The sequence below is a fragment of the Trematomus bernacchii genome, unplaced genomic scaffold (genome assembly GCF_902827165.1).
Source record: "Trematomus bernacchii unplaced genomic scaffold, fTreBer1.1, whole genome shotgun sequence".
NCBI lineage: Eukaryota > Metazoa > Chordata > Actinopteri > Perciformes > Nototheniidae > Trematomus > Trematomus bernacchii.
In genome coordinates this window covers 1,029,744-1,042,066 of record NW_022987574.1, presented here as the reverse complement: position 1 = coordinate 1,042,066, position 12,323 = coordinate 1,029,744, and the positions used below count along the sequence as shown (strand labels likewise).

The 12,323-nt window shown below is 38.7% G+C and overlaps 1 protein-coding gene across 1 annotated transcript in view; it reads right to left on the bottom strand.

Annotated features, from left to right (window-relative positions):
• The window catches only part of si:dkey-225n22.4 (collagen alpha-1(XXI) chain), a 57,178-nt gene that overhangs the window by 41,128 nt on the left and 3,727 nt on the right, over positions 1–12,323 (bottom strand). Inside the window, exons 2-12 of the mRNA XM_034126770.1 lie at positions 9,651–9,768; positions 9,329–9,465; positions 8,944–9,063; positions 6,671–6,787; positions 6,180–6,366; positions 4,904–5,069; positions 4,562–4,784; positions 2,990–3,163; positions 1,263–1,340; positions 1,133–1,144; positions 727–816 (exon numbers count right to left, since the gene is read on the bottom strand). Coding sequence (XP_033982661.1) covers positions 727–816; positions 1,133–1,144; positions 1,263–1,340; positions 2,990–3,163; positions 4,562–4,784; positions 4,904–5,069; positions 6,180–6,366; positions 6,671–6,787; positions 8,944–9,063; positions 9,329–9,465; positions 9,651–9,729 — 1,383 coding nt within the window. The 5' untranslated portion in view covers positions 9,730–9,768. The remainder of the gene's footprint in view (positions 1–726; positions 817–1,132; positions 1,145–1,262; positions 1,341–2,989; positions 3,164–4,561; positions 4,785–4,903; positions 5,070–6,179; positions 6,367–6,670; positions 6,788–8,943; positions 9,064–9,328; positions 9,466–9,650; positions 9,769–12,323) is intronic.

Here is a 12,323-nt window from a genome sequence, read left to right as displayed (position 1 = left end):
CCATTAGTCTCTAATGAGTCTCTATGGCTGGCAATGTTTGTTTGTTTGTCAGTCCACAACTTCAGTCCAGACAAAACATATTTCAACAATATTTTGGATGCATTGCCATGACAGTCAGGGTTTCTGGACGATATATCATCATTTCTCTGATGGTCCCAACATTTCGGAGTTTTGAGTGAAATGTCTCCATTCCATTGGATAGATTGCCATGACATTTTCACAATATACTGTACTGTAATAATACTTTGGGAAACTGCCTGACTTTTTTTGTTTGCACCATCAAATGTGCCCAATGCTTTGGTCTATGACCAAATATCTGTAAAGCATATGCGTTTCCTCGTTAGCATCACTTGAACTTTGTCTTTACTGCAAATTAGCAAATGTTAGCACGCTAACATGCTAAACTGAAATTGTAAACCTGGTTAATATGTTAACCTATAAATTATAAGCACCGCCAACTATCATTATTATCATTTTGTTACCACACTACGTTTAGAATTTAGCTCAATACAGCTGTGCCTATAGACTTTTGTTTATACAGTAACTCAATGTAGCATTATGCTAAGAGATGTATCTTGAAGCGGCTTCAAGGCAATGATGTTTAAACTGCTAAAGAAGCAACATACAAGTTATAAGTACAATGAATTTTGATTCTTATAGAACACGTCAGCAACGTATCGTATGTATATGTGTGAGTGCTTCTGTGTGTGCGTTTATGAATGTTACCATGCGTCCTGGTAGGCCCGCCTGCCCTTTTGGCCCAACTACACAGTTGCAGTCTTCTTCCTCATCTGTAGCTGTTCGATTCAGAGGACACTAAGGAAAGACAGACACAAAAACTGTATTCATTTGTATACAAAACAAATTCAGAGCTTTCTCATTCCTCAATAAAGCCAACCATAAAGCGGATACCAACCAATGTCAGGTTTAGGAATATAGAAACGTAATTTTTACATCCAAGTTTTCTTACTGTTTAAATAAGACGACTTTCTTCTAATAGATTAAACTTCAGTCCCAAGAGGAGATTTGATCATTGCTAATCTAATACATTTGATATAATGAACTTTGAATCGTATCCATTCAAACTGTATTTCGAAAGTATGCAGAAAAAAAAGATAAAAAATGCACCTACCCTTTCATCATCCTGTGAAAAAAAGAGACACACATTTTAGTTATCATCTTGGTGGCCTCATGCATGCAGACATGTTTTCCCGTGGCCTACATTTGACCTTTCCAGAGGAGATAAACTTTTTAGGTCTTACCACAGAGTAAATCTCACAGGCTGTTTCTCTTTCACTCTGATGGGGATCACAGTACAGACGCAGCTTCTGAATCTCTACCTGAATAAAAAGACAAAAAGACAAAGAAAAGTGGAAATGTGGCAAGGAACGTTTGGGACAAAGTAATAGATGATTCATGAAATTAGTCAATATGTACCACGATCCCAAAAATAGGAAGACTGAACAATGAAATTGTGATCGCTGAAAGATAAATATAAGAGTAAATTAAATGACATGTTCATTGATTTGATTAACCAACTATTAAAGCCAGATATTGTATGATAACCTTTTATTACATATTTGTGTTGCAATGGTGACAATGGCAATCTCTTTTATGTTAACATTGAAGAACACAGATGATCAAAGCGAGCAAAGAAGAAAGTGAAATATATTTGATTATTTAAAAGAAGAGCGATGATATCACAGTATGTCCTGTATAAATGAATATCACGATAAAGATTGCTTTCTAAGGTTTGAAGGGACGCTGGAATATTTAATTATATTTTAATAAAATGTTTAGTTACATCTTATTTAACCCTTGTGTGGTGTTAATATTTTTGTTACTCAGCCAGTGTTCGTGGGTCTGGTGGACCCGCTGCCTTTTTGGGCTTCAATTCAACACAATCAAACTAGTTTATGTTAAAATACTCAACAGATGTTTACTTCATCCCAATTACAAGCAATATAAAAAGCATATATGGTTAATATTTGCCCTTTTACATTTGTTAGATCACATTAATGAGTTAAAGTGCTACTTTTTTTGTAACTAGCTGATGCTCAATCTCATCCTCTTCTTCAAAGTCACTGTCAGACTCAGAATTCTCAGAAATGGGATCCTCACATTCTGAAACATCTTCCTCTTCCTCTACATCATCATCAAATGGTTCTCTCTCTTCCAAAATCATTTGCAAGGCCCTCTGAGCAGAGAATCGTTTGGCCATCTTGATCAGTTGTGATAAGGACCCAAACTGGCGAAGCTTTATTTATTGTGTCCCGCCCCAAATTTGCAGCTGGGATAGAGTGTGAAAAAAATAAAGATTGGTTCCCGCAAGACATAATGCGGGAATGTGAGAGCAGACAGGTGTCAGTGCTTGAATTTATCAACAATGTTGCAACCTTGTGCTGGAATGGTAGGGGCAGAAACACAAAAGTCTCTCTCACACACACTCTCACACACACACACACACACACACACACACACACACACACACACACACACACACACACACACACACACACACACACACACACCACACACACACACACACACACACACACACACACACACACACACACACACACACACACACACACACACACACACACACACACACACACACACACACACACACACACACACACACACACACGAACATCCTGTATGTGTAGGGGGGTGTACAGTGCGTGGTCATTGAAAATGTGTTCTGGTATATGTTCTTCACAGAAAATGAGCCAAGGCCATTGAGTGTGAGTTTGAAAAAATAATTTATCACATCATTTTTCTTTAGCTAAATAATGAAAACGGGTCCCACAGACCCGAACACCATACAAGGGTTAAATGTGCTTAATATCATATGTATGCTTTTCTATGATAGTTTTCAATGGGTTAAAAACTACTGTATTTTTGTAAGGGTTCACCTGAAATTGGTGTCAAATATTTTTCAATAATTTATTTTATTTTCCGACTCAGTTGTGGTGTTATTACTCACAGGCACAGTGATGTCTGTTCCTCGCCTCTTTGCCACCTGTGTCTTTCCATTGATGTAAATTGGCTCCACTGGTTCCAGCATAATTTCCTGAATTGGTTGATCGTCAAGGAAACTTGTGACCTGGCTTGGTCTCACCAGAACTTTAAGTTGATGCCACTTTCCGTCATACAGATTCTGAAAGAAGGCACAAAAATGAATACAAAAACACTGTTGTTTTTAGAAAGGGTTTCTCAAATATGAACATGCATTAACTGAGAGTTTTTTCAGGCAATGTGAAAACATTTATTAACTTGTCAAACCTTCTTCCACTCAGCCTTCCCTTCTGTTGGCAGGCGTATGTGTATATGTTTCATTTAATCTAATTTGGTCAGTTCCATAAATGCTCTACAAATAGTTTTGACTTGGAAGTTATTAAGACTAAAAATGTATTTCTTTTTCCATCACAATGTTTCCTAAATGTCCTCACCATCTAGTAGAGAGAAACAAAGCAGCTATTGTTTCATTGGGAGTTAGCCACAACCATAATTTCCAAAAGAGAAATCACAGGCTTCTACCTTGAGCCACATCAAACCACATCAAATCAAACATGTGCAAACACAAGTTGAAGTACAACCCTATTCAATGTTCTATGCTGAAATCTAGGTGTGTAAGGGTGGAGGGTGTCTTTTGGAAAAAACAACCTGGCGTGCCCACCAGGATGTACTATTACATTGAGCTGCCATGGAAGCAGACACATGTTCTCCAAGAACTACACATCCACCAACTAGTTTCCACTGGGGACCGTGGTTTAGAGTAGGAAATGTTTTCTTTGAGCCTCTTGTTGGCTTCCACCACATTACATCTTCACATGTTTAGCTGTATTGAGCTGAACAGGGGATGATGCTTAAATAATTGCGAGTTTGGCTCTTCACAAGTCATCCCAGTCACATTCATTCACAGGCACCAACATAAAGGGAAACCCAAGATTGGAAGAGACAGAGTACACTCTTATAGCACAATGTGTGCTTTCAGGGGCAGGAAAATACCAGTAAATGACATTTATGTTTTCCCCTTATTCATATAAATGATGATATTTTTGTTATTGTGAAGATATTTTTATAGGGCATTTTTAAGCAACTGCATTAACTGAGTTGATTCTCAATGCAAAAAAAGCCTCAATTGATTAAGTTATTTATAAAGTTATAGATTAGCTGAGACATAGTATTCTAACATATGGACAAAATGTTTTGTTTGAGAAAAAGTACAGCAAATATATGTAATTTAGAGATATGCATTTTGTTTTTTACATTTGGCCGAGTCATTTCAATTATAAGGCTTTATAATATTTATAAACATTATGCTATATGCTATATGCTATAACCAGGCTGATAAAGCCTTTTTAGCTTTGTACACATGCAAACCGTTGAGACATTTGTCTTCAACTATATCGGATTTACCAGCTGACAGAAAGATATATTGCATTTTGACACTTAGTCATCTTGGAAAAGGAGCATTTGTTAGTACTTGGAAGTCAAAGCCCAGCCGAAAGTCATTTTGATCTGGTAAAAGCATGAAACTCTATCCTATACCAACCTGAAAGCCGTTTTTAAAGGTGATTCTCTGCCAATTTTCTGTCCGACTGGTGGTGGTGAATGTAACACTTTTGTCATTCCCACTTAGTGTCACTGCAGCCTGGATCTCCTTATCCTTAGACAGCACCCTCCAAAGGTCAAATGTCAGCTTGCTGGAAGACCCCTTTAGACGCAGGGTTGCGACAAACACATAGGATGGAGGGAGGCCTTCTGGGAAAATATCCCTAGTGCAAAGAGGAAGTCCAACAATTAAATAGAAATGATAGTGGTTTAAATTAAATTTAAAAAATAATGAAATGTGACAGATGTTTAAGACCCTCATGACTTTAAGACAACAGTGTACCTGGTATTCTCAGTAATGTCTGTGGAGGCAGTAAGGGAATAGGCTGCCTCAGAAATCAGAGAGCCAGGGATCTTCTTGGCCTTCTTCTGAATGTTCATGCCCAGCAGCAGCTCAAAGCCTTTCTCATCCCGAGATGCCACCGGGATTCGAGTTGGACAAACAGACTCTAGAAATAAATTAGTAAATGATTTATGTAGGTATAGACATGAAAGAAAAAGCGTTTTTGGGACAACTGCATTATTTGGTAGTGTATTGTTTTGTTCCTCTCTGAGAAAAACAATGTCATGAATTTTTTGGTGTTGAATTTAAAACTGTAGCTTAATTTACTGAATTTCATACAACAAAACAATATACTGTATCCAATGTTCGGAGGAAAAACACAAGTGCAGGCTTAGCTTAACAGTAATAATAATGCTGTATAAGAAGAGGACATAGTGAGCCTAGTCAGCTATTGGTGAAGCTCCCTATGTTGAATTTATGTTGCAGCCATCTTGTGTTTTTGTAACCAGCAGTGACACAAGAGAGTAAAAAAAGTATAACAGTTTGATGACAATAATTTTTCAAGCAACTGAAATGTTGAAATAATTTTGGTTAAAATTATTATTACAGCCTTAGGCCATTAGAAAAGTGCAATTTTAAGGCACATATTTCCACTTTTATGAACTGGGGTTTGCTGCACGGTAGCATTTCAAAAATGAAACAGTCATTGCTACAGGCACAACTAAATTGATGCAGCCCTATTAATATTATAAAGTACACCTGTCTTTTATTGGCTATCACATGCCATAATGTCAGCAATTACATTCTGCTTTCCATTTTCATTGAGAAATTAAAACTAGTTGACCTAAAGTTTAATTTGTTTATTGTATGCTGGTAATTGAAAACATTTGACAAGGTTTATTAACAATTTTTTTATTGCAAGGAAGGAAAGAGGAGACCCATGCTATTGTGTTTTTTTATAGTGAGCACAAGAACATTAGTATTCAACCCTTGAAAAACCCTTTGCATCTTAGTCCCATAATCACTCAACTTTCAGTCACCCCTGGTTCAAGAAGTACAATTCCTTTTCAATTAAAATTAAAGGAGAACCATCAACCTTTATGACTGATGTGTGTTTCTAACATTGAGGTCAAGAAATAGTTGAAATGAGAACACAAAATAGGAAAAAACACTTCCCAAATCAGATGTCCTTCAAACTTTGCAACTCGACAGCCAGGAGAATTGAGCAAATGCTGGATAAACATGCCATTAAAAGAGATAAACTACATATCCCAACCTTCACACAACCTCTGCTCCATGTTGTCTCGAATACGGTCAATGGTGGTGTAATCCTCAGCATACAAGACATAGGCAGATGATGGTCGATTGGCAATGGATACCAGCTCCGACGTGGTGATCTCACTGCCAACTCCAACAGCAAATACTGTAACGCCCTCTGCTCGTGCCTCCACACTTGCATCCACCTGAAGAAACACAGGCCACCTGGTGAAAACGAGCCCTCCGTGGTAAACAGGATTTTCATTTTAACCCTTGAAAGACAGTTAATGCTGGAAGAACCTAAATAAAACCATAATATGATAAACAATGTGGATACACCGTGCCAGAAAGTGTTTACTTGTTGAGGTTATTTGAATGGGGCAGGTGCTGTCAATCTTTTTTTCACACTGTGATACATCTCAAGCCCCCTTAACTCTGCCACTATGATTTAGGGCCACCCAAAGGCACTTTACTGTTGGTTTCACTCAAGCATGGCAAAGTGACATTTACCACGTCATCCTGAGATTTGCCATCTGTGACCACCACAGCGATGCGGTTCTTGACCTGGCTGGCTCTTTGGGAGGAGGAGAAAACGTGGTCCACAGCAAACTTGATAGCCCTGCCAGTCTGCAAGACAGAAAACAGTGAGGATCTGGTGCAGTGAATTAAAAACGACATGAGGAATGATGTTTCTAGCCATTGACAGCTGCAATACACCAGAGTACAAATTAAATTATATAAAGGCATACAAGAGCTTTTTTTAAACCTCAATTGGAATTGTGAACCCTATAAATCTGTGTTTGTGGTGTTGCTGTGTGGTCATGTTGCTGCAGATGCACCTGTAGTAACTGAATGTTGGTACACTTGGACCGGCCGAAGTGTGCCTCTCCAAAACCAGCCTGCTCAACTTTATTAGTTTTGTATTTTTGGATGGAATACTGGAAGAAGTAAAGAGTTTCACAGAAGCCTACATTTTAAGTAATTCTTCTGCATGTAAGTTGCCTCAATTGTATGTCAACACCAAGCAACCAGGTCATGCATAGAACCCAAAGTGTTGGATAATAGATAAATACAAATATTCTAGAATCTATACTATATTAATCACATTTATTGTGTTGAGTAATAATGCCCCTTTCACACCAACGCAACTCCGGTTCAAGCTCCGTGCTAGAGCTTTTCTGGTTCAGAACCGGTTCTTCGGTTTAGCGCCGGCTCTTTTCACACCGCTCAGAGCCCGACTGGTGCTGCCGCTGCTGCGTCATGACGTCACAGTTTACGTCGCTGAGTTTCTCCCCAACGCCGGAGCTCACCTCACAACAACGGGCCGGGGACTGCGTTGCTTTTAATCATACGAAGCCAGATTAAATTAAATAACGACTTCTCCAACCTTATACTTTTCTCCAGAGTGCCGTGGTTCATTGTTTATTAATGTGTTTCAGCGGCATTTACCGACCGCTGCAGTGCTGGCCGGATGCTCTTCAACGGGAGTGTATTCTCCCGTTAGCTCCGGGTTAGCTCACACGGCTCTAAAGTATTCACTGTCTGACTGTCACACAAGCAGCTGATACATATCCCCAGTTCCCCTTAAGTGAATGTGTGTCAGTCTGAATTGACGCTGTTTGGTGTCAGTCTGAATTGACGCTGTTTGGCATCACAACGCTGTTATGAAAGTTTCTCTGGTATAACATGGGTGATGTTAGCATAGCAACCGAAGCTAAACTGACTACTTGCTAAGCAGTTTTCTACAGGCACTTTTTACCGACGTATTTTTCATTATGATTCTACTTGTGATAGTCGGACATGACAACCTGTGCAGCCCATGTATTGATTCCATCCGATAGCTGCTATAATAACAAACAAAACGTCTGCCTGCTCTCCACAATGATCAATAACAGCGAACGGATGGTCAAAGTAAACAGAATCACACGAAGCCTGGTTAGTGTTGCCTGACTTTATAAAGTGTGTTTTTTTTAACAAGTGTGTGGTTGCGTTCTAGTCACTTTGCTCAGCACTACTGCTTGTTACAACTTGTATTTTGCCGTACTCGCCTTAAGTGTTAGCTCAGGTTAATCTCGCCCCCCTCCGACGTAAGCGTGACGTATGCGGTTCTTGCTTCTAGACGGACAACTTTTTGGTGCTCGAAACGAACCGGATTCCGGAGCTATGACGCTGCTCCGCTGCGGTGTGAACAGGAAAACCCGGTGCTTTTCAAGCACCAGCACCGAACCGGCCCTGAAACACCGTTGGTGTGAAAGGGGTAGCCTTTTCTTATAACATTTTTTACTTTTATTTGTTCATAATTTGTTTTTGTGCTTTTTTATTATACTATTGCATTTCTCTTGCTAACACTTAATTGAATGTGTGTTATAAGTGTTATCTTAATTTAACATTTTATAACGCTACATTTTATTTCATGCCATTACTTTTCACATCAGTGGTTTTTATCACAACCTGCTCAGTTACCATATACAGCAGTCTAACAAGGCTACGTGCTACCTACTGTAGCCAAATTACTATCTAGTCCTGCCTCGAAGAGAAGTGCAAGTGTTAGCATTTTAGCATGTTCAGTTGCTCCTTTTGACTAGAGGCAGCATAGAAAAATACTGTATTTTTGCTTTTCACAAAGTTGTGTGTCTTTCTCCAATGAATATTTGTAGGGGGCTTTTTTGTAGCAGTGCAATGACCAGCAATAAGTACCCCACAGTCTGAAATAGTTTTCTTTTCATAATACCTGAATGTTAATAAAAGTGCTAGAGTTGTAAAGAGAAAACATGCTGTCCTGCCTGTGTGTTTCCTCCCAGGTAGGTGATGCCTTGTATGGCCTCGATGAGCTCTGCTCCACCCTGGTGTATCCCCAGAGAAATCTCCAGACGAGGAGTGTCGCTGTACTGGATCACAGCCACCTACAGCAGATATAAAACAAATCCAATCTAGGAGTAGTGAAGCTATTGGAATCAGCCAAAAAATGCTGGAATTATATATTTTTTATAAAAGCTGTTGACACATAAAAAAGGTGGTGTTCTTGATTTGACAGGGTAACATTTCAGATTATATCAATGGGAATATCAAAGTGCAAACTCTACACGTTTAATTAAAGGATTGCTACTAAATACAACTGGAAATTGCAATATCTTCTTAGCACAAACAATATAATGTGGTTTATATTACCTGTGTGTAGTGGGAACTGATATCAAATTGGCTGGTGATGTTGATAAGCCACTGCTTGGCCGTCTCAAAGTCTGAGGTGCCAACACTCCACGAGCCATCAACAATATAGACAAGGTCATTTACAGCTGTGCTGCAGCCTACACACATAAATACACACATGCGCAGCTATCAAAGACAAATACAAACACATACACTGAAAATCCACACTTCAGACTAGTGGTCAGTATCTTCTCCTGCTTTAAGTTTCAGTTATCTTGATATATCTTACTAATAAAATGGTCAGTATTGCTAGTTCCTTTTGTTTTCACAATGAGCACTTTACCTGCTCGCACATCATCCTCCTCTGCAGCCTCCAGGGGGGTCAGTAGCAATAGTGCACTCCATAATGACCACAGCAACATGGCTCCTTAGAAGAGCAGTCAACCTTGGTCCAGTCCAACCTGGATTAATTAGTGCAGAAAACAACAAAGAATTCAATGACCTTAAGAACTTTTCTCTCACTCCCATCAGGCACATGTTTCCAACTGACAGTATGTTTTGAATGAATGGCAAGAATTGTAAGAAATGTGATGGGTCTGTATTTTTAAGCCTAACACCCTGACATCTTGTACAGCACCACCATCATCAACATGTCCACCTATACAGAATCACAATTTGATCAAATAAATTCAGTACATTCAGGGATGCCCTTGTGCCACATTGACGCACACATTTTCAAACTGCATTTTCAAACTGCATTGAAAGTATTCCAGAAATTGAATTGAAAATATTTGTCTACCCAAGGAGTTCTTTTTATTTTTACTTACTCATTATGCCACACCTAAGATAAAACTGATAACGTTTAGCCCCATTAGTGATGAGGCTCTACATGTAGAAAGATCATGGACAGTAGTATCCCTGTTTGTAATGCACATTTTGTCCTCTAGAGGCCAGTATGGAAGCTTCAAATTTGTATTGTATTTCCAACACAGGAATCATTACAGGAACAATTTGAGTAACTCCCAAAACTTACCTGCATTTAAAACCATGATCTTAATGTGGTTATGTAGTTTATTAGAGTTTGCAGAATGTTTCTGATTTGACAAACATTATATTATACTTCCTAGTTTATGCAAACAGTTTGGTTCCATTAAGTATTTGATCAAAAAGGGCCTTGGAAAAGTAGTTTAACATCGAGCTGAAAATTATTATTTTGTTGAAATCTTCAAAGCTGTAGCATTTGTGTTCTCAAAAACAAAAAATTGCACTTAACAGTGTCAGTTCACACAGTGCACTAACAAATAATTGTTAAAAACTTAAGTGTACATAAGTATAAAAGTGTGAAATTAGCTAAAACAAGGTTGTATGCTTGTGTAAAGTTACTCTTTGTTATAATAAGGATGTGAGTGATTACTTAAGTAAAAGCATACACAGCTTTTATCACTGTTTACTGTGTGTACAGTAGTACTACATGTTACCTGAACTGTTCTATTTAGGATACACCCCTTGAGATGAACCATTTAGTTTTCAAAAGTGTCCGAAAAATATGTGTTTCTACAAATTAGAAGGACTCTTTCAAAAAGTCCATATAATGTCCAGTGAAAAGACTGTGTTGTAATGTTGAGTTGGCACATGCTGTATATGACTGCCTTGTGAAATCACCACATGTCTCTACTTATTCTATCCTCCTCCTCTTTCCTGTAAAATGCTTTTGCGAGTTTTCTTGTTGTGCCATGCAACATATGGTCTAGTATGTTTTCTGCGGATCTCGTTCATTTTGCAGCGCAAACATGCCCACCGACCACAAGGCTGGGTCGTAGAAAATAACAACCTGAGCACTATGCTGGGATTGGAAAACAGAAATATGGACATGGCAGAGAGGGTTGCAGTATGCTGGCAGAGGATTTAAAGACAGGGGAAGACTCGGTCAGAGGAGAGAGAGAGAACAGCTACCACAACCTTTCTTAAAGTCTCCTCCCAGATCCTTACCTCTCTTTCACTTTCCATTACCTCTTGGCTGACTTCCTATTACAGAACCATATTACACAAAGGTACTTCCAATTCTGAGGTCAATTGAGTTTGCAGGGTTTTTGGACACCAAAATGATCAATGTAATAAAAAAATACAAGGGAAAAAAAACTGAAAGTAATATGTTCATTACAGCTTCCTCCTTGTAGAAAACAAGGGAGGATGTGGCTCAGGGGGGAAATGGGCATCTACCAAACATAGGGTCAGTGGTTTGATCCCCAGACCTGTCCAAAATTCCAAAAGGAAACTACATTTCACTACTGTAGGCATGTCTACAGTTTTAACGTGTATTTTTTAAATGTTATGTAACGTAATAGAATGTATGTAACTGGTACAGCTAATATGTATTGCATTACTGCTAACATGTGAAGAATTAATCTTAAACCAATAAAGTACTCATATTCACCAAATGCCTACTCAACATGCACATGTGAGTGCTATATGAATTACATATGGGAAACATGGGCTTATAGTGGGCAAACTATAAGTGCCCCACAAGGGACAAACACAATCCCATGTTCTTTGCCATTGGATGATTGAATAGTCAAGGGTTTCATGTAGGGAAAGTAAAATGAGGCTCCCTTGTCATAGCCCTTGATTCAAAGTGAACAAATACTGTAGCTAACTGTAATATACATTTTATTCACTCATAAATAAGTTTCACCAAGCCAGAGATGAGATAAGTCATTGCAAAAGAGATTAAATGGGTGTGACATTGACAATGTCTTTGAATTGTATTGTATTAAGCTTGCCCTTTAAATTGATCCAGCTAACAGACTGACGTTCTTACTATTGAATACATGTTGTGTTTGCCAAACCAAAAGCTCACTGCTTTCTACAAGCCCATTTGTCAATGTCTTCTGCTGTTACCTTCTATTTGGTTTCTATCTAAATGTCTATTTCCCTTGTTGTTGTGTTGCACTGTTGCCTCCCTTGCCCTTTTCTTTTCCTTTCTCTCTCTTGTTAAAGGCCCTTGGCTCACCCCCAC